The sequence below is a fragment of the Myotis daubentonii genome, chromosome 1 (genome assembly GCF_963259705.1).
Source record: "Myotis daubentonii chromosome 1, mMyoDau2.1, whole genome shotgun sequence".
Taxonomy (NCBI): Eukaryota; Metazoa; Chordata; class Mammalia; order Chiroptera; family Vespertilionidae; genus Myotis; species Myotis daubentonii.
Genome location: NC_081840.1, coordinates 110,407,742 through 110,434,094, shown reverse-complemented (window position 1 = coordinate 110,434,094; position 26,353 = coordinate 110,407,742). Strand labels below are relative to the sequence as shown.

Sequence of the window (26,353 nt, the reverse complement as noted above, 5' to 3'; positions counted from 1 at the left end):
GAAAGTATCTATATACCTGATTGGCCAGTTGCCTTCCACAGAGGGAGGCCAGACTGCAGCTTAGGCCTGCTTCCCACAGGGACATCAGTAGGATATCCTGTGAGGGCTCCCAGACTGTTAGAGGGGGGAGGCTGGGCTGGGGGATGCTCCCCGAGTGCACAAATTTTTGTGCGCTGGGCCTCTAGTCCTATATAATAAAAGCCTAATATGCTAAGTGTCCAACAGTTCAACCAGTCACTATCATGCGCACTGACCACCAGGGGGCAGACACTCCGACCAGTAAGTTAGCTTGCTGCTGGGGTCCGGCTGATAGGGACTGGGCAAGATGGGCCAGACATGCTCTGAAGCCCTCCTGTGGTCCCTCCCCAGCCCGATTGTGCACCAGTGGGGTCCCCTGGCCTGGCCTGTGCCCTCTCGCAATCTGGGACCCTCAGGAGATGTTGGAGAGCCAGTTTTGGCCCGATCCCTGCAGGCCAGGCCAAGGGACCCCACCGGTGCACAAATCCATGCACTGGGCCTCTAGTTTCTCTATAAAACACATAACTAGCTTGCAAACAGATTAAAAAGTAAATCAAACAGAAACACCAATCAGAAAGAATATATGCACCATTACTTACATTCATAGCAGTGCAATTTACAATAGCTAAGATTTGGAAATAGCCCCAAGTATCCATCAGCAGATAAGTGGATTAAAAAAACTGTGGTACATTTATACAATGGAATACCATGCTGCTATTAAAAAAAAAAAAAAAGACCTTTTACCATTTGCCCATTTGCATGGGTGGACCTGGAGAGTATTACGCTAAGCAAAATAAGCTAGTCAGAGAAGATAAATATCACATGACCTTACTCATATGTGGAGTCTAATGAACAAAATAAAACTGATGAACAAAAAGGATCCAGGGACATAGAAGCACGGAACAAAATGACGAATTTCAGAGGAAAGTTTTGGGTGGAGGGTTAGGGGGGAGTGATTAACCAGGGACCTTACTAGTATATGCATAAATGGACACAGACAATAGAGTGGTAAAGGCCTGAGAGGGATGGGGGCAGGATAGAGGGGGTTAATGGAAAACAAACAAAGGGGACATCTGTAATACTTTCAGCAATAAAGAGAAAAAAGTAATAATGGGTATAACAAATAAGGAAGAAGAATTCATTTCAGTGGTATGATTAGTGCTGCCAATAAAACTTTATCTGCAGTGTGCCCAAGATATTTAAGGAAGAATAAACTTATCAAATATGAATGTGTACTTTTCTCATCACTTAATGTGAACTAATAAATGCATTTAATACCTGTGATTTTTTTTTTTTAAATAAACCAAGATTAGTGGCAGAGAGAAAATCTTATCAAGCATATACTTATGTCAGGTATCTGCTAGGTGATTTATGTACACCATCTCATTATAACCACTACCCTGTGGGGTAGGTATTATTCCCAATAAACAGATGAGGAATCAGAGTAAGAGACTTGCCAAAAATCAGGACTCCAATTCAATCTCTCGGGCTTCAATAGTATATTAGATTCATAATATAATCATTTGGTGAAGAGGATGCAAAATGGGCTCCCTCTGACCAGCACAGTATGAAGAAGCACGAGACTTGGTTGGAAAGTCTGTAAGGAGGAATCTCTGAAAGGCCGGAGGCCTCTAGGGGGACCTTGCCAAACGTGGCAGACCCTGCCTTGACTTTTCCAAACAAGTCTGAGTCCCTGGGTGTTTGCCTGGAATCTTTATGTTTAGTCATTAGATGTCCTTGCTTAAAGGACACTGCAGATCCATGTGTTTTCTTCAGGATACTTACGCTGCTGATAGTATCTAGAAGTTAATTTTAGTTCAAGCTGTTGCTACAATAAAAGCCTAAAGAGGCAGGCGAACGGGGCTGTTTGGTTTCTCAAGCCAAGCAGTCCCTTAGCCCTCTTCCACAGAAACGTGTGTCAGAGTAATTATTCATCTGTCACTCAAGGTCTGCCAGTCAGCCCTGGCAGCACAGTATTTTTATTTTATTTTATATATGTTTTTATTGACTTCAGAAAGAGGAACGGAGAGGGAGGTTGAGAAACATCGATGAGGGAGAAACATCCATCAGCTGCCTCCTGCACACTCCCTACTGGGGATGTGCCTGCAACCAAGGTACATGCCCTTGACCAGAATCGAACCTGGGACCCTTGAGTCCACAGGCTGACGCTTTGTCCACTGAACCAAACCGGTTAGGGCCAGCACAGTATTTTTAAAAGTTCAACTTTCAGTGTTTTCAGTCAAAGAGTGTATGGTATTCTCCAGTTTAGCAAACGTTATTTGCATAGCTCCTGCAGTAAATCAGTTTACAACCCCTGTTTTAAAGCATATTTAAAAAATGAATCAAAACAAGTGAATAGCTATTTTCCTTGCCTGTCCATTTCTAGAAGAGTTGTGGCTTTAACCAGTGGTTGTTCTGGGAACTAAGTAGGTGCAATAATCCTGTATCAGAGGATACTTACAAGTGCCGGGACAAAATGGAGATATTCTTACAGGAGCTGTACTGTCTTTTATGGAGCATATTGGAAATTTGTATGTCTATTTTTGGTTGACACAATAATTGAGATGGTACTACTGGCCTTTAGTTGGCTTGAACCAGGGATCTTCAATATACCACAAAGTAGGAAAAGTCTTATACCACAAAGAACTGTCCCCTCACCTGGCCAGGGTGGTTCAGTTGGTTGGAATGTTGTCCCATACAGCCAAAGGGTTGTGGGTTTAATCCTCAGTCAGGGAGTATGAGGGAGACAACTGTTCGATGTTTCTCTCACATTGATGCCTCTCTGTCTCTGTCTGTCTGTCTGTCTGTCTCTCTCTGTCTCTCTCTCTCTCTGTCTCTCCCCTTCACTCTCTCTTTAAAAGAGGGGGGGGGGGAAGAATTGTCTCCTCTTCCTGTACAACTTTCAAAAGACATTTTAGATGAAAAACTTTTCTGAGCCTAGAACCGAAATAAGTTTTAAATATACCACAATGTATTATTGCATGGTTTTAATCATTACTCAGTTTTTCCAGGAATGCAATTATTTTGTAAAGTGAGGAAAGATTGTACTGTTTCATTTGGAACTTTACCAAGAGTTGTTCATCTTTTCAGAAAATCACATCTTCAAAGGCAATGTTGCCTATAGTATCTGAGTCACTACTACAGCAGAACTCTATCAGTCAGCATTTGTAGCTATCACATTCTTGGTTTTTATACATATGAATATAAACTTAATTGTCTTCCTCTGTAGCCATGCCTGAGCATTTACAGACTGAACTAAGTATTTTATTATGTTACTAGGGGCCCGGTGCACGAAATTCGTGCACTGGATGTGTGGGGGGGGGGGGGGAGAGTGTCCCTTAGCCCAGCCTGCCCCCTCTCACATACTGGGAGCCCTCAGGCGTTGACCCCCATCACACTCCAATCGCAGGATCGGCCCCTTGCCCAGGCCTGACGCCTCTGACAGAGGCGTCAGGCCTGGGCAGGGGACCCTCATTTCCCCCCATCACTGGTTCTGCCCCCAGCCCAGGCCTGATGCCTCTGGCTCAGGCGTCAGGCCTGGGCAGGGGACCCCCAGACCCCTCCGATTGCTGGCTCTGCCCCTTGCCCAGGCCTGATGCCTCGGCCAGAGGCATAGACCCCCATCACCCTCCGATCGCCTGATCGGCCCCTTGCCCAGGCCTGACGCCTCCGCCAGAGGTGTCAGGCTTGGACAGGGGACCCCCATCTCCCCCCCGATCACTGGCTCTGGCCCCTGCCCAGGCCTGAGGCCTCTGGCCCAGGAATCATGCCTGGGCAGGGGACCCCCATCTCCCTCTGATCCCTTGCTCCACCCCCCGCCCAAGCCTGACGCCTCTGACCCAGGCTTCAGGCCTGGGCAAGGGGACCATCATATCCCCCCAATCCCCGGCTCCGCCCACCCCCAGGCCTGATGCCTCTGGCCCAGGCATCAGGCCTGGGCAGGGGACCCCCAGCCCCCCGCCCAGGCCTGATGCCTCGGCCAGAGGAGTTGACCCTCATCACCCTCCGATCACCAATCACCGGATCGGCCCCTTGACCAGGCCTGAGGCCTCCGGCAGAGGTGTCAGGCCTGGGCAGGAGACCCCCAGCTCCCTGCGGTTGCAGGCTCCGCCCCTGCCCAGGCCTAACGCCTCTGGCCTAGGCGTCCAGCCCTGGCCGCGGGGACCTGCAGTGGCAGTGGGGGGCGCCGCGATTGCGCGGGCTCCGCCCTGCCCCTGCAGGACGCCTCTGGCTGAGGCGTCCAGCCCAGGCAGCGGGGACCCGCAGCTTCAGCAGCCCCGCGATCGTGGGCTTCGCTTTAGGCCCAGGCAAGGGACCCCTAGCTCCTGGGACTGCCAGCTTCGACCATGCTCAGCTCCCATCGCTGGCTCCACCCCTACTTCCTGCTATCATTGGCCAGGGCAGAAAAGGCGCCTGATTCTCCGATCATGGCTGGGGGGCAGGGCAAAGGCGGCCCTGGGGCCGCCTTTGCCCTGCCCCCCAGCTCTTAGCTCCCCCCTGGGTTTCAGATCACTGTCAGTGGCAAGGGACTTCTTCCTGCTTTCCCTTTCGCCTCCCTGCATTGTGCCTACATATGCAAATTAACCGCCATCTTGTTGGCAGTTAACTGCCAATCTTAGTTGGCAGTTAACTGCCAATCTTAGTTGGCAGTTAATTTGCATATAGCCCTGATTAGCCAATGAAAAGGGTAGCATCGTACGCCAATTACCATTTTTCTCTTTTATTAGTGTAGATTTCCCCCTTTATATTACATTTAGGGCATTATATTTTTTTCTTAATTAATATATAGTGAATTTCACTTCAGGATAGTAATGGGAAATTACAAAAATGTGTTATACAAAGAGGACACAAGATAGATACTTGACTTTACTTTCTGTCATGTACTTGGAGGAGGAGGGGATGAGGAGAACAGGGTGTCCCTATAACTAGATTTAACTTGAGATGAGAGCAGTACTGGGAGGCACACTTCAAAAATTATAGAAATTCAGTATCGACCTTTCCTAGTAGAAATAGATAAGTCACTGAAAAGGCTAGTCTGCTGACAACCACGTGAAATGCACATTTTATGATATAGTCATCATTTGTCAGAAAAACCAACCTTTAAATAATCTGGTCCTTCTCTTTAGTACTTTATTTTCCTCTTTACTTACCTATGAACTACCAGAGTTGCAGTCAACCTATTAAAGGTGAACACTTTATAAGTGCCAGGCCTATAACTTGAAAATATACATACATGCCACTTTACAGCAGTTTAAGAAGCACTTTCCCATACATTATCATTTAATCTCATGAAAACCCTATGGATTAAGGATTATACTAATTTTAAAAATAGAAACCACAGGAACTAAAATGGAAATAGGATTTTCCAATGCTCTTTCCACTTAATTACATTTCCCATAAAATGACCCTTTTAACATAGTTTATTTACATTTTACATTTACAATGGTGACAGAGTGTATCAATTTACTTATCCTGTTATATTGTCTCCAACATAGTTTAGACAGCAAATTTAAACTACACTAATATTCCAGTTTCATAAAAACTATGAATTATTTTAATACTTCTTTAAAAATGCCTTAAATATATTTCAAATAAATATGTATAAGTATAGTTTTGATTACATTTTATGTTACTTAATATTATTATTGGTGGAAGTGGGGTGTCTACCAGTGGAAGTGAGGGATCCTTTTCCCACTGGGTGTTGGGTGTCGGATTCTTACAATATCTTAAGACAAAGAATTTTTCTAAGATTTGCACAGATGAGTAACTTTTATTTGTGTGGAATCACATCCCTGCATTCCTAAAGTCCCATTTTCCTTAACCAGTACTGGAAGAAGTGCAACTGGAGATTCAGAAGAGCTAAAGGCAAAGCCAGTGTACAAAGTTTCCTTTCCATGGTGGAATTGGGTGCCACACAGCATCAGGCTAATTCCAGTCCATCAGTCCACTGTGTGGATGGATGAAGGAGCACAGGAGTCAAGCACAAGCAAGAGAGAGCAAAAGGGAGCTTGGAGCTTATGTATCTGATCCTCCTTTGCTTGCAGTGGCCATGCCTACTTTGGCCTATGAACCTGTTCTGTTCCCAGGTGTGACTGTAGATGAGTACCTTCCCTAACTCACCCAGACTTTACTGGGCATGTGTCTATTTGGCCTTCCCTTTGTTTCTTTCCAGTTAACTAATAACCAACCAGGTTATTCACAACAGTATCAATTATCACTCACTCTGGAACCTATTACATTATTCAATTCTTGTTATTCTTACAGCCACTGCACCACGGTTCGTACCTAAGGGACAGAAGGTATATCTCTTACATTGAATTACTAAAAAACAGTGACATATCTCTGGTTAAAGGCCTTATAATAAAGCTTATGAAACCATGATTTTTCTTAGTATTGAAATTTAACTGTAAAGAAATCACATCTCTAGTCTGCAAAGCTAACATCCACTTTCTTTGACTCTCTAAATCAAATGGATACAATTCAGCAAATGATAATTCTAAACCCACTAGGAGGAAAAGGGCATGGCCGGTCAATTTTTTTTCATACCTCTTCTTCTTCCAAGCCAAGAATGCAAATATATTATAAGCCCCCAAGCAAAAATCTGAAAAAGGATAATCCTTGAACCAACAGCCTCAGAAACATCTTTGTCATATACTCTCAGGCAACAGCCCTAAATTTTAACATCTTTTCGGTAAGGAGAGAAAAGGGGAAATGCTAAAATTAAAAAAAGGAAAACAGCCTGATGCCCTCTGCTCACATCATTCCTGAAAACAACTTTAACTTTTAGAGAATAAATGAAAAGCTTAGTCTGTCAAATATAAAGGCACAGAATTAAAAATATATATAAATGCGATGTAGCCAGAAAAACAATACTATTCTAAGCTATACTTTCTCATACAAAATTTGCAGTGTAACATGATTTTGCTATATTAAATCTACTTTTTAGAAGACTTCTTTTAATACATAAAAACTCACCAAATTGCAAAACTTTGTCACTTAAGTTCTAAATGGACAGCCAAAATAAACAATAAAAGACATTCTTCTAGGATTGCCATACTTAGCAAAAAAAATTCTTCATTGTTTTTCTGAAATTCAAATATAACTGGGCATCCAGCATTTTATCTGGCAACTCTACACTCTCTGAACTAATTAAAGTGTGCCACCATCTCTACTAAAATATTACAGCACCAGCTCCCACTCATAAAGAATAAACTGAGCTTCGAACAGAATTTTGACTGGTCTTAGAGTTAGTCTAGAAGTGTTCTTTTCCAGGTGATAAGGCTTTCTTAACAGGTGACATTTACCATAAAAAAAGAACAAGCCTAATTTCCAAGAGCCAAAGGTTAAACTTTTACTAGGTTCCATCCAGTCTAGTGAGTGAACTTCCATGAAACTTAGGCTTTTGTGAGTTAAACACAGATTGGAAATAATTCATAGCCTAAGTTTTTGGTAACTAAACAAAAGGAAGTTACTTCTGATGGATATAATAAACAGAATCCTGTTTTAAGTATTGTTAGGATGGGGGGGAAAGGCCTTTCTTTTTCTTTGCTATAGCATTCCATAATTTATGAGAAGCACCTGGTAATTAAATCCAAAGACTGTTGACTCCTCTGGTTCTAACAGTCCCTCTGTTCAAACTGAGGGACAAGATAACTACTCTCAAGGCTACATTCTTGTATACAAACCCCTCCTCCCTGCTGATTTTACAACTCAGGGATAATTAGGAGAAAGTTCCCTTTCCCCTTCCCCTTCAAATAAGCCTCTTTTGAACTGCTCATAACTTTTGCTCTAAGAACATTTTACAGTCTTTGGAAAAAAACTGATGAGACACCTCCCTAGGACATCTGCCAGGATTGTCTCCTGAAGAACTAACAAAGACAACACCCTGATGTCTGCTCAATTTCACCTAGCAAGAGAAGCAGCCTAAAAATCCCCCTCCCTTCCTTGTCCAAGGATTTAAATGTGGGAGCAGTTTTTGTTCTTTGCCTTTTTATTAATTAGCAATGCACTGGCCCTTTCCCTTTGGGGAAAGTAAAATAAACTCTCTCTGCATCCATATCTTCTTGTAGTTGTGAATCCTTTCACGGCCTGTGTCACTGGCCAAAAACCCTAGCAAGTATTACAAGACAGAATTAAAATTCATTTTAATGAATTCCAAAGTTAACCTGCCATTTTTCTGGAATTCATAATCAGAGAACTGTACAGTTAAACACAAACTAATAATTGAACCCATAAAAACTTCTGGAAAGTCCATTTTATTCCATATTCATTTCCATAATGCTTTTTTCTTCTATGGAGCTCCTAAAACAAGTGCAGTAGGTCCCCCTTATTCATGGTTTCACTTTCTGTGGTTTCAGTTACCCATGGCCAACAGTGGTCTGAAAATGTTAAATGGAAAATTTCATAAATAAATAATTCATAAACTTTAAACTGCACACTCTTCTGAGTAGTGTAATGAAATCTACCACCATCCTGCCCAATTACTCTCAGGGTGTGAATCATCCCTTAGTCCAGTATATCCACATTGTACCAGGTGTACCGGTTAATAATGAGGATTTTGTAATCAAAGAAAACACGATCATCTCAAGAGAAACATCAAAAGTGCTTTATTCAAAGTAATGTCCATCACTAGCTACACATTTTCCCCATCTTTCTGGTAATTTGTGGATACCGTCCCAATAGAACTTTTCTTGTTTTGAGGCAAACCATTCAGAGACCCAATTTTCCACTTCTCTGTACGTTTTGAAGTGCTGTTCAGAAAGTGCGTGTGCCATCGGTCAGAACAAGTGGTAATCTAAAGGAGCAAGGTCTGGTGAATACAGCAGGTGGGTTAATACTTCCCAGGCAAGATCTTTTAATGTGTCTTTAACTGGTTTTGAAGTGTGTGATGGCGCGTTATCATGAAGCAAAATTACTTTGCCGTGTCTTTTGGCACATTCTGGTCATTTCACGATCAAAGCATGGTTCAAACTGATTATTTGTTGTAGGTATCGATCAGTATTAACGGTTTCACCTGGTTTTAGAAACTCATAATACACCACACCTTCCTGATCCCACCAAACGCAGAGCATTGTCTTCCTTCTGAAGCAATTTGGCCTTGCAGTTGATGTCGATGGTTGACCTGGATCAAGCCATGATTTCATGCATTTGGGATTCTCAAATCCACTTTTCATCGCCAGTCACAATTCCATGCAAAAAAGACTTTTTTCGTGCCACTGAAACAACATTGTACTGATGACTTTGCGGTTTTCCATTTGTCTTTCGTTCAGTTGATGTGGCACCCATTTTCCTTCCTTTAAAATCTTTCCCATTGCTTGTAAATGATCGGAAATTGTTTGCTGAGCAACATTTAATCTTTCTGCAAGTTGTTTTTGAGTTTGACACTCATCTTCATCCAATAATGCTTGTAATTGTTGGTCTTCAAACTTTTTTGGTTGACCTGAATGTTCCTTGTCTTTCACATCGAAATCACCACTTTTAAAGCGTTTAAACCAACGTTCACAAGTATCTTGAGATGGAACACATTCATCATAAGCTTCCCGAAGCTTTCAACAGCAGTTTTCTTCAAAATAAAGTAACGAATTAAAACTTCCCACAAATGATCTTTTTTTGGCACAAAATTCGACATTTTCAAGTGTAAAAATATCTATGATGTTAACACCTTCAGAAAATTTAACACATTAAGTTTTGAAGCTTGTTGTCAATACTACAAAATAGCATACATATCAAATAGCATATATATCAACATATGTGTAACTCCATCTATTGAAAAAAAATCTGCATTATTAACCGGTACACCTGGCATATGCAACCCATCAGTTACTCAGTAGTCATCTAGGTCAGTGGTCAGCAAACTCATTAGTCAACAGAGCCAAATATCAACAGTACAATGATTGAAATTTCTTTTGAGAGCCAAATTTTTTAAACTTAAATTATATAGGTAAGTACATTGTTATTAACTTAATTAGGGTACTCCTAAGGCTTAGGAAGAGCCACACTCAAGGGGCCAAAAAGCCGCATGTGGCTCGCGAGCCGCAGTTTGCCGACCACGGATCTAGGTTATCAGATAGACTGTTCTGGTATCACGTTCAAGAAACCCTTGTTTTCTTAATAATGGCCCAAAGCACATGAGCAGTAATGCTGGCAATTCAAATATGCCAAAGAGAAGCCTTAAAGTGTTCCCTTTTTTAAGTGAAAGTTCATTCTCAATTTAAAAAGGAAAAAAACAAACAAAACATATGCAGAGGTTTCTAAGATCTACAGTTAAGAATGAATCTTCACCGAACCGGTTTGGCTCAGTGGATAGAGCGTCGGCCTGCGGACTGAAGGGTCCCGGGTTCGATTCTGGTCAAGGGCATGTACCTTGGTTGCGAGCGCATCCCCGGTGGGGGGCGTGCAGGAGGCAGCTGATGGATCTTTCTCTCTCATCAATGTTTCTAACTCTCTCTCTCCCTTCCTCTCTGTGAAAAACCAATAAAATATATTAAAAAAAAAAAAAAATGAATCTTCTACCCTAGCCGTGTGGTTCAGTGGTTGGAGCATCGGCCCGTGAACTGGAGGGTCACGGGTTTGATTCCCCATCAAGGACACCCACCTGGGTTGCAGGTTTGATCCCCAGACCTGGTCAGGGCACATGTAGGAGGCAACCAATCAATATGTCTCTCTCACATCAACAACAAAAAGAATAAATCTTCTACCCATTAAATTGCCTAACTTGTAAGTTAAACTTTATTATGGGTATGTATGTTTAGGAAAAAAACAGTACAATACTGATGGGTTGCATATACTGTACCACATATATATAAAAGAGATCCTCCCTTCTGTTTTATGAAGTCCCTCTCAACCAGCTTTGTCCTACTTATAATGGCTCTGAGTGAGTGCAAATAACTCTATTCTTCTGCTCGTTTCATTAAAATCATCTTCTTGATACTAAAGTTATGCTTTTCTTCCCTGTGCTCTAGGCCATTGCTCTTTGATACATCTCATCCATCTTAGGAGACTGCCTAATTCCCTTACTTCATTTACACTGCTACCTTGAAGGTATTAATAGATAATCACATCCCCCCAGTGTTCTCTTTTCCTAATTTTAGTTGCTCAGGTTTTTTTCCTAAGTCTTATGCTACCATCAATGTAGAATGATTTGCAACTTTCCCTAAATGTGGTTGAAAAATGTTATATGGAGTTCAATCCTACTGTGAAAAGTTACACTGTTAATAATAATTTTGATATGTGATCACTATGTTATTTGTCTAAATGTAATTCAATTACAGTTCACTGAAAGTTACTTGAAATCTCTACAGTTGCTCTTTTCCAGGTAGCAGTTTCCTGGTTTGCATTAAGGCCATTTATTTCATCTTCCTTGATTAATGACTTGAGAGTCAGTATTAACAAGTATAATTTTAATGCTGGAGCTTGTTATGCTATTTTTTTCCAGTTGCTCCCCAATGGTTTCCAACCTGCTAAACTTGTATAATCAAAAACTCCTATTTAAATTTAACATATTCCTTCAATAAAAAAAAATCCTAAGTTAAATATAGTACTTTCCTTCAATCTATGAATTGAGAAGTATTTCACAGTTGCCAACTCAAGACATCTTGTTGCCTTTTTTCCTCCAAGAAACAATGTCTAAAAATGAGAAAATAACCTTCTCTAGAACTTAAACAATAAAGGCAAGTGGTTCTTCAGTGATGGTTCCACTTCTCCTCGGCCAGTGTTCAAGTCATTCTGTACTCATCAGAAACTGTGCCTCAGACGACAGCATCAGACTAAATATTCAGCTCGGAATAAATAGCAGCTCTCCCAGCTCCATACTCACCATTCAAGGCAGGGGCTAGGGAATAAGGCACATAAGCTCTAATGTAAAAGAAAGGACAACTAAACATACTGGAAAACTTGTGCTTTGATTATGATATTCAAATACAGTAGGTTCCCCTTTTTCCCCAATTCAAATAGGGTTAAAAATATCAATATTATGCAACTAATGGCTAATGTACTAATTCAATAATACTTTACTAAAATGTATTTTCTTTACTAAAATGACAAGTACATGTTGATGTTACTGATAAATGCCTCGTGAAAATCTTTACTAGGTTTACAAAAATCTTCAAATTGATCCAGACTATATGGAGTATATGTATATACATATTAGGTATATCCACATACCTAATATGCAAAGTGTCCCCTCAGGAGTTGGACCTACCAGGAGTTCGATCTCTCGCTATGACGTGTGCTGACCACCAGGGGGCAGCGTGGAACCAAGGAAGGCCCCAGCTGGCAGCCGGCAGCCGCTAGGGACCCTACCCGTGCACAAATTTCATGCACCGGGCCTCTAGTAAAAATATAAAACAAAACAAACAAAAACCAAAACTACTCAATACTTGAAAATGCTATTTTTCAAAAATGTCTCATGGCCAATTAATGAATCATGAAATTAATTTAGAAGGTCACAACAATTTTTAAATACACTACAAAAAAAAGATAGGTACCATTTCACAAAGTATTATGTATTCTGCACATATTTAGTCATAAATAAAACTATTTCTCTGGTCCATAAACAAAAGTTTGAAAGCCCTTTTCTAAACAGCTTTTGGATTTTTAAAGTCATTTCACCATGATTACATATGAACTAATACAGTGCAGTATCTAGAAAATTTTATAGTTTGTAATGTTAACATTTTGGGTTATTTTTACATTAATAAACAGCAAGAATGTGGCAGATAACTGTTGAAACTAGGTGATGATTACATGGGAGTTTATTACATTACTAGAAGCTCGGTACACAAAATTCATGCATGGGTAGGGTCCCTAGGCATGGCCGCCGATCAGGGCCTTCTGGCTCCCGGCCAGGGCCTCCCTTCCCTGGCTGCTGGCCGGGGCCTTCCTTCATTCTGCACTGCCCCCTGGTGGTCAGCACCCGTCAGAGTGAGCAATAGAACTCCCGGTCTCCCAATTGAACTCCCATGGGGACACTTTGCATATTAGCTTTTTATATATATATACTAGAGGCCCGGTGCACAAAAATTTGTGCACTCGGGGAGGAGGGGGGTCCCTCAGCCCGGCCTGTGCCCTTTCGCAGTCTGGGACCCCTCGGGAGATAACGCCCTGCTGGTTTAGGCCTGCTCCTGGGTGGCAGAGGGCAGGCCCAATCCCTAGGTGCAGCCCCTGGTCAGGCTCAGAGTAGGGCCGATTGGGGAGTTGGGGCATCACCTCCTGTCATGCACAGAGCAGGGCGATCGGGAGGTTGTGATACCACCCTCAGTCACACTCAGGGTAGGGCCGATTGGGGGGTTGGGGCACCGTCCCCTGTCACACTCAAGGCAGGGTCGATGGGGAGGTTGCGGCGCCACCCCCTGTCACGCACAGAGCAGGGCCAATCAGGGAGTTGGGGCACTGCCCCCTGTCACTCACAGAGCAGGGCCCATCAGGGGGGTTGGGGCTCTGTACCCTGTCACGCACAGAGCAGGGCCAATCAGGGGGTTGGGGCGCTGCCCCCTGTCACGCACAGAGCAGGGCCCATCAGGGGATTGGGGCGCCGCCCTCTATCACCCACAGAGCAGGGCCGATCAGGGGGTTGGGGCGCCGCCATTCTCACACTCAGGGCAGGGCCGATGGGGAGGTTATGGCTCTACCCCGTTACACACAGAGCAGGGGCCGTGGGGGAGTGGGGAGGTGGGTTGGGGTGCCGCACCCTGTCACACACAGAGCAGGGCCGATCAGGGGTTGGGGCGCCGCACCCTGTCACACACAGAGCACGGCCGATCAGGGGTTGGGGCGCCGCACCCTGTCACACACAGAGCCGCAGGGCGATCAGGGGGTTGGGGAGCTCCCCTCTATCAGGCACAGAGCAGGGCTGATCAGGGGGTTGGGCACCTTCCCCTGTGAGGAACAGAGCAGGGCTGATAGGGAGGTTGTGGCTCCGCCCCTTGTCACACACAGAGCCTCAGGGCGATCAGGGGGTTTGGGCGCTGTCCCCTGTCACGCTGATCCTGCTGCCAGGAGGCCTCGCGGCTCTGCTGATCCCGGTGCTGGGAGGCATATTACCCTTTTACTATATAGGGTAGACGCCTGGTGCATGGGTGGGTGCCAGCTGGTTTGCCCTGAAGGGTGTCCTGGATCAGGGTGGGGGTCCCTACTGGGGTGCCTGGCCAGCCTGGGTGAGGGGATGATGGCTGTTTGTAGCTGGTCACACATCCTTCAGGGTGGGGGGTCCCCACTGGGGTGCCTGGTCAGCCTGGGTGAGGGGATGATGGCTGTTTGCAGCTGGTCACACACCCTTCAGGGTGGGGGTCCCCACTGGGGTGCCTGGCCAGTCTGGGTGAGGGGCTGAGGGCTGTTTTCAGGCTGGGGTTGACTGAAGCTCCCAACCGCTCCTTTTTTTCTTTTATTTTTTTTATTCTGGGCCAGCTTTAGCTCTGAGGCTTGGCTCCAGCTCTTAGGCCTCTGCTGCTGAAAGTAGGTTTCTGGCCTTTGCTTACAATGTTGCGATTCTGCTGGCTGAAGCCCGGGACTAAAGCTGGTTTCTGGGGTTTTGTTTAGCTTCTATATTTGTTACATAGTTGCTTAGAGTTGCAGCTCAGAGGCCTGCAGCGGCAGGCGGGGAACGTTGGAGTCCTCCGTCACTGAAGCAAGCAAGGCTCATGTTAGTTTCAAGCTGCCTGGCTGCCGGCCGCCATCTTGGCTGGCAGTTAATTTGCATATTTCCCTGATTAGCCAATGGGAAGGGTAGCGGTCGTACGCCAATTACCATGTTTCTCTTTTATTAGATAGGATATATCAGTGGCCCAGTGCACGAAATTTGTGCACAGGGGGTGGGGAGGAAGGGTGTCCCTCAGCCCGGCCTGCACCCTCTCCAATCTGGGACCCCTCGGTGGATGTCTGTGGGATCGAGCCTAAACCGTCAGTCAGACATCCCTCTTGCAATCCAGGACTGCTGGCTCTTAACTGCTCACCTGCCTGCCTGCCCCTAACCACTTCTGCCTGCCAGCCTGATTGCCCCTAACCGACACCATTCTGCCTTCCTTGAAACAAGAACTGCATCTACTGTCTGAAGTAGGTTTATAAGAAGTTGTACTTCAAAACATGAAAGCCTCAAAGTCAGTTTTCCTTATTTCTGAAAAACAAGTTTCTACAAACTTATTAAAACAGCAAGTATTCTCTAAACCCTATACCCATTAGAGGCAGTACCTAAGCTGTAAAGCCAATAATTAAAGTTGTGTAATTTTAGAACTGGAAGGGAATTTAGACATCATCTAGCCCAGTGGTTTTCAAATACCTTCAGGAAGAAAAGAGAATCAATAGCATAATAATTTATATATGCAAGCACTCTTACCTGTTTTTTTAGCATATGGAACATTTTGCTTTGTTATTCTATCAGAATAGGACTTGACATTTTGCCTTGTATTTTATATTTAATCATTTTAAGATAGTGAGAAATACATTTGGATATGACTAAAGCTATTGGTATAATTTAGAACTTAATGTTTTCTAATAATAGAACCTTACATAATATATAGAACACTGACACTTTTCAGATTTCACATCAACTCATTTACAATTCATAGTCAATTTTAAGCAATACTTGGGTGTAACAATAATATATACCAAGATAAACAAAGTGAAGGGAAGCATACCTAAACTGATATACTTCTGGAAAATACCATAAAGCATACCATAAGAATTAAGATTTAGAAAAAAGGCTAGTTCATAATTGTTTTCAGAAATGCAAGGAATATTAATTTAGGAATTTCCTCAGATTTAATTAAGGTTAACACTTTGGTTGCCTTGTTCAACTACAATGGAGAGATTTAGAGGTCTTTTAAATATACAAAGGGGAAAAGAGAAACTAAGTCATACATAGAAAGCAAACCTCCTCAAAAGATACATAAAAATACAATTAATTATTAATTAATACCACTCTGTACTTTTTTTTTTCACTTGTGGACATTTTAATGAACTTCCCTCCATGTAGCTTGAAGCTACCAGGACACAGTCCCCACCAACACCCTTAATCTTCTCCTCAGCTCTTCTGAAGAACTTGGCCTTCACGATGACAGGCTGCTTTGGGAGCTTTCCCTTCCCCAGAACTTTGTAGTAGCCCGATCGCACCACATCAATGATAGGAGCAGCTCCAGTCTTGCTTTTGGCAGCCTTTACCCGTGTCTGCTCACTGACCAGGGTCCATAGTTTATCCAGGTTGACAGTTGGGCAGAAGCTCTGGTTCCTCTTTAAGTGGTAATGCCTCATATCCAACTTTCAATATTTGTTGAAGTTGATCCTGTGATGATGCAAGCCATCAGCATTACCTTGGCTCCCCAGGTGCTTCCTTTGCTTGCCGATGCGGCTATGGCCCCAAAGTTTCCAGGTCTTCCTCAGTCTGGATGGCATGTCGGTGGCCAAGAGGCAAGTCACTCAGTACTTTTTAATACAAGAAACTTAACACACAATGTTTCCATCAAAGCTGACCAGTCTCCTTTAATAGATAAGACTGAGGTGTTGCCCTAACCCCATGGTCGGCAAACTGCGGCTCGCGAGCCACATGCGGCTCTTTGGCCCCTTGAGTGTGGCTCTTCCTAAGCCTTAGGTGTACCCTAATTAAGTTAATAACAATGTACCCACCTATATAGTTTAAGTTTAAAAAATTTGGCTCTCAAGAAATTTCAATCATTGTACTGTTAATATTTGGCTCTGTTGACTAATGAGTTTGCCGACCACTACCCTAATCGGTTTAGCTCAGTGGATAGAGTGTCAGCCTATGGACTGAAGGGTCCCAGGTTCGATTCCAATCAAGGGCATGTACCTTGGTTGTGGGCACACTCCCAATACAGGGTGTACAGGAAGCAACTGATCAATGTTTCTCTCTCATTGATGTTTCTAACTCTCTATCCCTCTCCTTTCCTCTCTGTAAAAAATCAATAAAATATATTTTTTTAAAAAAAGACTGAGGTGTTTTGTTTTGTTTTTGTTTTTATTTTAATTTGAACCACTACAAAAATCAGAAACAAAACAAAAAACAAGTGGTGCCTGAAGAACATTAACTATGTCTGCCACTAACTTACTGTATGCAAATGAATGTAGAAACTTAGGAAATTCTTTGAATCTTCAGTAAACCCCATTTCCACACAAACCAAACAAAAGTTCTGAACGATTAGATAAAAATAATATCAACTTAACTAGGTTGGGTTAATAAATGTATATTTATATATATACAGAAGCAAACAAAAAAGAAAGTTAAGCCTACTTTCCATTTTAGATAATAGTAAGTTGAAGTTATGTACAAATTTTGGTTCCCTCTCCTAAACTGAATAAACTCTTGAAAAATAGTTATTTAACTTATAAATTTATTCAATTTTTAAAATTTAGACATCAATATCACTGTATTAATTTTTTTATATAGAATCACCACAGTTTTCACTTCATATTCAGCAATAAGTTTATGTCTATAAAATGTAACAACTTTATAATCAACCAATCAACTGCAGAGGTTTCCTGCCTTCCCAAAACTAATCCTTACCAACTGAAATTGGGAATTCTGGGGAAAAAATAATCCCACAAAACCTCACAAATTTTATAATGCATTTATCTAAGATGGTTAAAATTAAACTCCATATCATCAATGGCATTTTAAAAAATTCATATAAAATGTTTTGTTTAAAGAGACACACTGAAAGCCAAGCCAATTGTTCACATGACGTGATTTGCACTATTATTTTAATTCTGATGTGTGAATTTACTTTAGAGGTCCCTCGTCTCCTTAGTCTTTCTGATAGATTCTATTTTTCCAGATACTCCTCAAAAAATAAAATTCATTCCTCATTCTTACTTCCTGCTTTTCTCCTTGCACTACTATAGCCTTTCTTCTCTTCCCCTTTCTCTTACAACTTCAGTCTCCACTTCTGACCCTGTCCAGATTGTGTTCTCACTGTAAAGAACTGAATAGAATGCATCAATATATTTTTCACAGAATTCACTTCTTCTAAAATGTCTTTGCAAAACTTTATTCAAACTTTCACTGAACACCTCCTGCACATTACTTAACATAGTTATTCGTTGTTTTTCTACATACATTTGTATAGAAATCAGTACCTTATCTCCTTCCCAAATTGTATCATAAAAAAAAAAAAACCTCTGCCTTGGCCAGGTGGCTCAGTTGGTTGGAGCGCTGTCCCCATACACCAAGAAGGTTGCAGGATCGATTCTGGTTCAGGGCACACACCTAGGTTGTGGGTTCAATCCCCAGTCAGGGCGCTTGTGGGAGGCAGCGGATCAAAGTTTCTCTCTCACATTGATGTTTCTCCCTCTCTCTTTTTCCCTTCCTCTCACTCTCTAAAAATAAATAAAAACATATCCTCAGGTAAGGATTAAAACAAATAAATAAAAACACACCATTATATACATCCAACAAAGTTTCAAATTTTATATATGAAACATCTTACTTTGAAAAGTACCTCAAACTAAATAAATAAAAAACCATGTCCAAAATTACAGAGTACTTTTCTACTCAAACATGGTCATCTTTGCAAGCCCAGTTAAACAATTATTTTTTTAAATAAGAATAATACAATAACATTTTGCCTTTTACTACTGTCTAAATGTATACTCCACAAAAGAAAATGTTTCACATCAAAATTGTATTAATAAGAAAAATAAAGTATTCCTTTAAGACAAAACAGTCTAATTTCTCATGAGCATTTTTACAATTCACTCAATGTCTAGCAACACAAAAACCCATCTGCATCACTAATATGAATTCAGTAACCTTGAAAAACAAAGACTAAGAGCCCACCAACAGATCCTGATGTAGTAACATGGCCTTTCCATCCCAGACCCCTAACTAATTTCTCATGCTTGGGTGCTCCATCATGTCAGTAGTGACACTTTGGTCAGTTGCCTGAGAGACTGGAGGCTTATTATGGTCACCTTAGGAAATGCTTTATTCCAAGGCAAACTATTTCTTCTGGTCACTTAAATTTTTATTTGGATTAATTCTGTTAAGATCTATTGCTTGACATTTGACATGTCATTTGTACCAGCTGCCATAGATAACATCTATCTCCTGTTGCTCATTTAGGTTCACCCTAAGAGGAGATGAGCAATCAATAGCAAATACAGCCCCGCCCATGTGGCTCAGTTGGTTGAGTGTCATCCTTGCACCAGGAAGTTGTGGTTAGATTCCTAGGTGCAGGCTCCATCCCCAGTAGGGGGAGTGCAGGAGGCAGCTGATCAATGTTTCTCATCAATGCTTCTATCTTTCTCTCCCTCTCCCCTCCTCTCTCTGAAATCAAAAACATATTAAACAAAAATAGCAAATACTCATCTAAAAATGTATTCAGAGAAATTTGCCAAACCACTGAAGCAAACAGCACCTTACAGAAAAGAAGATACATCTAATGTAAATACTAGCATTCTTACAAAGCACAATGCTCATAGGTATCTAGTATCACCCAAGCAAAATGGCTTCTCGAAATTTAGCTCATTAGTAGCAAAATTCATTAAACTCCTTATTTTCTCCCACTAAGTTCTGTTAATTATCCGATTTTGTATTTTCACTATGAGTATATTTTATTTTACACTCCACATTCAGTCATCGGCTAACATCTCCAACACGCTCCCTGTGTGCCCGGTACTACTATTTCTATTCTATTTATCTTATTCACAATAATGGGAATCAAGGAAAAGACACTTAGTTCACTGAAAGAAAAAGAAAGCCTTGCAATCTCCCACACAATGAAATAAAAATGCAAACTTCTTCACCAGAATTTGAAAGTGCAGTACTGCTCCTCACTTTTCTTAAAGTTACATATGCAAAAGTGGAACTCTCTGGGACCTTCAAATAGTCCACTTAATTGCATTCAAGATGACAGCATTAACACTAAAATGTTCACTATATACATAAAAAAATAACTAATTAATAATGCTACTTTTTAAAGTATTATAGTAGTAATAGCTAACATTTAACCAATATTGAGAGCAAGCATGTAGTATGTACAGAACTGTTATACTACATAGAGTAATGTAGCATATGTTACATTATGGTAACATATAGTAACAAGTATTACATACAGTAAAAATATACTTCCTGCTGAGGCTATATACCAGGCAGAAATCTAAGTGTTTGATAGCCATTATCTCATTTAATCCTCACACCATCCCTATGAGATTGACATTATTATAAATATTAAAAATATTACATTTTACAGATAAAACTGAAGCTTGGAAGTATTAAGCACCTTATTCAAGGTCACTTAACTACAGAGGGTTGGGACTCAAATTCAGGTATATCAGGATCCAAAGACTATGCTCTTGACTGCCATATAATAATGCCTGGCTTACATTCATTCAATTTTAATTTTTTTTTTTTTATTGCTTAAAGTATTACAAAGGGTATTACATATGTATCCATTTTATCCCCCCGCCCTAGACAGTCCCCTAGCCTCCCCCATCACCCAGTGTCTTATGCAATTTTAATTTTAAAGCTCTTGGCAAGTCTAAACAGGAGGGTTACTTTTTAGGACAAACTTCTTCCTTTAAAATGAACTACATTTATCTTATTACATACAAAAATCAACTTTAAAGATTTTACTTAAAACTGTCATCCTACAAATTTAAATATTTGGACGGGAAACAAAATCTGAATGAAAGCCTTGAATCTCTATGGTAATGGGTCACAGCTGGAAGAGACCTTGAGGGTCATCTAGTCCAAAGTCTTCATTTTAGGAATGAAACAGAGACCTTTTGAAAAACATCTATATTCAATTTAAACTACCACATACCCAATCCAGAAACATGTAGGTTTGGGTGGGTTTTTTTAAGTCAACATTTTAAATAGATACTCTAACATTTCAACATCATAAAGACCATGATATCCATTTCTGAAGCACTGTAAGAAAATAAAAAACTCACAGACTCCTCCACCTCTGGAGTCACTGCCACTGCCTTGCTTCTCTAACAGGTCTGAGATCTGAGCACACAGCCAACCGCATCAGAGAAGATGAGGAAATCAAGAGTCCAGAGAATTAAATAACTTGCCCATGATCACCCCACTAAAGACTAAAGGGACATGGACAACAGGGGGGTGAGGGCATGAGTGGGGGGATGGAGGGTAACGTGGGGATAAGGACACATATGTAATAACTTAATCAATAAAAAAACTAAAAAAATTTTTTAAAAAAAGAATAAAGGGACTGGGATCTAACCATCTAACCCCAGAGGAGCCTGTGTGGTACAGAGCATACACCATCAGCCGCCATTGAGTGTATCAAATGAAATAAGGCTGACAAAGTTCTAGTAGAGTTCCAATCACATGTGCATTGTACGTATCAATGTTTGCTTTAACAGAAGAGGGTCCTGTTCAAGCTGAGAAATACACTCCACTGCAGAGCTCTGGAGGAATATGAGAAAGGAATCTGCTGTCAGAACAGACAGTGCAGTAGATCACCCTCACATCTACAAACATTCTCTATTTCTTTTCACCAGGGAGTTCAGTTTCACCCTTCCACATCTGATTGTTTTTCAGAACCAATCCCTTCCAGCAAGAGACAACTTGCTTCAGTTAGTTCTCACAACCCTAGTACCACTGAGCACAAAATAAATGCTTCTGGAACTCTAAACAAAAACATCTCAAGAATGACAGTTTTGAAAAGTCTGATAAATATATTCTAATTTTTTAATTAAAATTAAAAAAAGAAAAGAAAATACAAACTCCATGACATGAGGTCACTCTATTTATTACAGGGCTATTACCAATTGAAAGTTTGAATCTTACTAAGTTATAGAAAGGTATTTTTTTAAAAAGCATCCTTACCTATGTGGATTCAAACTCAAATAATAGTCATTTCTTCATTAATTAAACTTACATTCCTTTGGGTCAACTACAAATGCAGCTTCACTTTACTAGTCTTGTCATGTGACTGAACTTAAGCTTGTTTCAAGAAAAAGGCTGCACTATGCCGTATTTAGAACACATATCACTGAGAACAGCCAGATAAATCTGAAGGCCTATCCAAAAACCTTGCTTTAGTTGCTAAGAAACTACAATTCTGCTATATTATCAGTCATTGAAAGATGCTATGCTAGCAGAGATTAAAGATGTTAATGTTAAGATCAAGAATATTTCATCTATGGTGCCAAATGAAACCATGCTATTTCCACAAATCAAATAGCTAAAATTAGTATTGGGCTTCTTTAAGTCATATTGTTAACACACAACTAAAAACTGGTAAGACAAATCATTCTAACTCTATGCTGCCTTCCACAGTGACTTCATCTTTGGGGAAAAACAGGAAAATACCCAATATACTTCACACATTCAATGCTATAGACAGAAAATGTTTCCTTCCTGATCCCTGCAGTGATAATTCAAGGCCATCAAGAATAAATAGGATTTGAAAGGTACAATTTGGTACAACACTTAAAATTAATCCATGATGTTTTTTCAATCCTTTATTAGATAAATTTTCACTGTAATCTTAAGCATTTTAAGACTGCATTCTCCTTAGAATGCTTAACTCCATTGGCTCTATCACTGTGTTTTTGGTTTTTTTTAATGAAAGTCATTTAAATTTCAGCTATTCCTACAAGAATAATCTAGCCTAACAGCAAAGAAGCACTGAAGGATTAGCAAAAATAATGTATAGTTCACTCTCCACTACTGACTTCTCATAAATTCTTTCCTATAAAAATATTTTTTAAATCTCTTAAAGGTTGTTTCCACAAGAGCAAAAACCTGTTCACAATGCCTCTGAAATACCAATTCAGCAGCTGAATTGTCACACACACCTTCAACAATCAGAATCTTTTCTGTCCAAAATAGATCCCATATCACCATGATTCCCCATTTCTCCATATTCTCTAAAGAACTTCAGCTTAAAACCAATTCTCTCGTTTGCACTATACTCTACAGTACACACATCCCAAGTAATACTTTTATGTTCTCAGAAATAATCTTTCTTCTGTCTTGAAACTTTTAGATATTAAAACCCACGTCTTCCATCTCCTCTCCAGTAACTGTCCTCAATCCCACTGCAGTCCCAGGTATGTGCCCCTGCCTTCCCAAGGCCCACTCACTACCATAAGCGCTGCCACACTCAGCTGCTCCCTTCCTTAATATATCCCCCACAGCAAACCAGCAGTACACCGCCGGCTCCCTGCATCTTACTCCCTCCCCTTATTTTCTGTCCTCACCCACCTCCATGTCTATACCCAGGCACCCTCATTTCCCTAATAAATATTCCCCCTACCTCAGTTACAACCCTTCTTCCCCGTCCTTTGCTCAGTTTTCCTCTCCTTATTTAGAAACTCCTTTTTACTCTCCCAACCACTATCCTAGAATGCCCAACACTCAACCCTCCCCAGCAAACCCAGCCTTCTTGCCCATCTCCTTTCGAGCCACGCAGCGCTTTCCAGATCCCCTACTGCAGTCAACCCACCCCCTCAGCTTTCCACCCACCTTCCCTCCACCTCCACATCCACGGCTCCCTGATTTTTCAACCCCTCCTTAGGACTCTAGCATTCTGCTCAGTTTTCTCCTGGACGCCCTTTCCCCCAACGCCTCCCGTTTTTCAAACATGTCACCTGTCTTACGGGGCCCAGCAGAATGCTACGAGCCCCTACGCCCCAGACCCCCACTCTCCTGCAGATCACGCCTACACCACTCGCCCTCTCCTCCTTAAACACAAATGCCACCTTTATTTTTTTTTAATTTTTTATTGATTTTAGAGAGACGAAGGGAGAGGGAGAGAAAGAGAGAAACATCAATGTGAAAGAGAAACATAGGGTCCCAGGACCGAATCCACAACCGGGGATGAGCCCTGACAGGGAATCCAACAGGCAACCTTTTGATGCACAGGCCAACGCTCAACCAACTGAGCCACACGGCCCGGGCTCCCGTCCGCCTTCATTAAAAGCTGCGTCCCCTCCTCGTCCGCCCCCGCTACTCCAGCTCCCCACGTCGGCTTCCTGGGTGTTCCCTCCCCGCTTCGGAGCGACGAGCCCCACGACGTGGCGCCTCTAAGCCAGCAGTATCCTCGGGCTCCGATCGACGCCCCCAAGTCTCGGTCAGGCTCCCGTTCTCACTCCCGCGCCTCCAACTCCCGACCGCCTCTTCTCCCCGCGGTTCCGCAGCCCCTCAGACTCTCCCACCCGCTCCTTCCCCGTGGCTCCGGCACCACCTCAGGCCTGGCCGCCCCGGCGCCCCGCTTACCGTTCTGAGCGGCGCCTGGCCCTGGGAGGAGGGAGCCAGAGACCAGCAGCAGCGAGATGACCAGAGCGCTGGGGAGCGTCGAGCCCGACATCCTCACTGCAGAAAACCCAAGAGCAAAAAGGCCGGGGCCGGAGCCCGGGCCGGGGCCGGGGAAGGGAGGGGAGGGAGGGAGGGGGCGGGCGACTGAGCGAGGGAGTGAGCGAGGGGAGTAGCGGCGGCTCCGCTCCGTCCTTCGCCGTCCTGCTCCTACCGCCGCAGCGCCCAAGCCTCGCGAGACCTTCGCTCCGGGTCGTGGGTGGCTGAAGAGTGATAGCAGCAAGACTCGCGAGAAGAGGCGGCCTGAACTAGTGTTCCCGCCCCTCGGACTTGCTCGCTTGCCCCTACTGGGGCTGATTGGCCAAGCTCGATGTAGGTCACGTGCCAAGGCGCTTCTGGCCACGTGATGGAGCGAGGCGGGGTTCCTCCAGCTCTCTTGGCGGGTTAGGGCGGGGGCAGAGAAGTCGGCGTTCCTCCCTGGGTGAAATGCGAGCACCCGTAAATAAGAGGAAGCTTTAGGAGCCTACTGTATTTTCTCCACCCATCCTGCCTTTCAGTTGTTGGAGCTCTTGGCTGCGGTATTTGATGCACCACTGTTTCTTTTACGCCTTTTTTCATTGTCCACATGGAAGTCCTGCGGTTAGTTCCTTCTGGACTTTGATCCTAGACCCGCCTCCCCCCCGCCCCCCCTCCCCCCGCCCCCGCCCCCCCCCCCCCCCCCCCCCCGGCCCTTCTGGCATCTAGCTCCAACCTCCCTCTTAAGCCTACTGTTTTAACCTTCCTGGAGAGGTGATACACTCCCGTGCTCGGTGGTACTTTGAGCTTTCCTGCCTGTACACCTGCTCCCTCTGCCTGAAATGTCCTCCTTTCCTCGCCCTTCTATTTTCCCCTCCCCCATTTTGGCCTTGTTTTAGCTTCATAAAAATCTCAGGGCCTAAAGTTTAGCGTAATTGATAGACACTAAGTTCTACAAGGAAGTCATCATAAGGATCTTCAGAAGCAGCGAACATTTATTGAGTATCTGTTGCGTACCAGGTTCTCACACCTGCTGTGAAACCCAAATGAAGACATGGTACACACTCTTATGAAGTTCACAACCTAGTCTATCACTAGGAAGTGGATGAATAACCTAAAAAAAAACAACCCATAGGAGAGGAGCCAGCAAAATGCTCTGGCAAAGTTATCACTACTATTTTCATGGAACTTTGGGAAATGCTTTATTGATTGATTGATTGATTGATTGATTGATTGATTTCAGAGAGGAAGGGAGAGGGAGAGATAGAAACATCAACGATGAGTGAGAATCGTTGATTGGCTGCCCCCTGCACGCCCCCTACTGGGGATGAGCCCCCAACCTTGGCATGTGCCCTGACCAGGAATCCAACTGTGAACCAGGAACTGACCTCCTGATTCATAGGTCCATGCTCAACCACTGAGCCATCCCAGTGGGGCAGGAATTGCTCTTTTTAAGGGTATATTGTCCTACCTTCATGGCTGTCATTCCTTGATTGGCAAAGGAATCTCTGTGGCTTAGCTTATGCCTGACTCAAATCAGACATCCTGGGGAGGATCTGTGGAGTGAAACAGAGAAACCAAGTTAACAGCCCTGATGACCCGAGAGCTCGGAGTATCTAGAGCAGTGGATCTCAACCTTCCTAATGCCTCGACGCTTTAGTACAGTTCCTCATGTTGTGGTGACCCCCAAGTTCATTGTTACAAATTGAACATAATTAAAGCATAGTGATTAATCACAAAAACAATATGTAATTATATATGTGTTTTCCGATGGTCTTAGGCAACCCCTGTGAAAGGGTCGTTCGACCCCCAAAGCGGTCTCGACCCACAGGTTGAGAACCGCTGAAATAGAGGAAGGAGTACTCACATGCGCAACCACCAGCTCACATGCTCAAGCCAAAGTAGTAAAAAACTTTCAACATGAACTTGGACAGCTGGTGGTACCAGACTGAGCTTTCTACCCAGCACTGGGACTACGACAATGGCATGTTGTTGATTGAAATGTATACTATATCCTTCACGACCTCAGGTGTGTGAGTGACAAAAACATTCACATGGAAAAAGATTGGACAAAGACCATTCTGAAGA

The 26,353-nt window shown here is 42.7% G+C and overlaps 1 protein-coding gene and 1 long non-coding RNA gene across 5 annotated transcripts in view; both read right to left on the bottom strand.

Annotated features, from left to right (window-relative positions):
- The window catches only part of NPTN (neuroplastin), an 87,501-nt gene extending 63,010 nt beyond the window's left edge, over positions 1-24,491 (bottom strand). For 3 of the 4 annotated variants that reach the window (XR_009447695.1, XR_009447696.1, XR_009447697.1), the window contains exon 1: positions 24,215-24,491. Coding sequence is in view for 1 of the 4 variants with exons in the window: in XM_059657616.1 (XP_059513599.1) it covers positions 24,215-24,305 (91 nt within the window). In the remaining 3 variants the exon portion in view is untranslated. The remainder of the gene's footprint in view (positions 1-24,214) is intronic. The other variant, XM_059657616.1, reaches the window with a different exon arrangement.
- LOC132212269 (uncharacterized) lies at positions 15,939-24,208 on the bottom strand. The gene is made up of 3 exons (XR_009447699.1): positions 20,917-24,208; positions 19,768-19,885; positions 15,939-16,390 (listed from the first exon to the last, which is right to left on the bottom strand). It is a non-coding gene; the product is annotated as an uncharacterized LOC132212269 (long non-coding RNA).
- Positions 24,492-26,353: the final 1,862 nt, after the last annotated feature.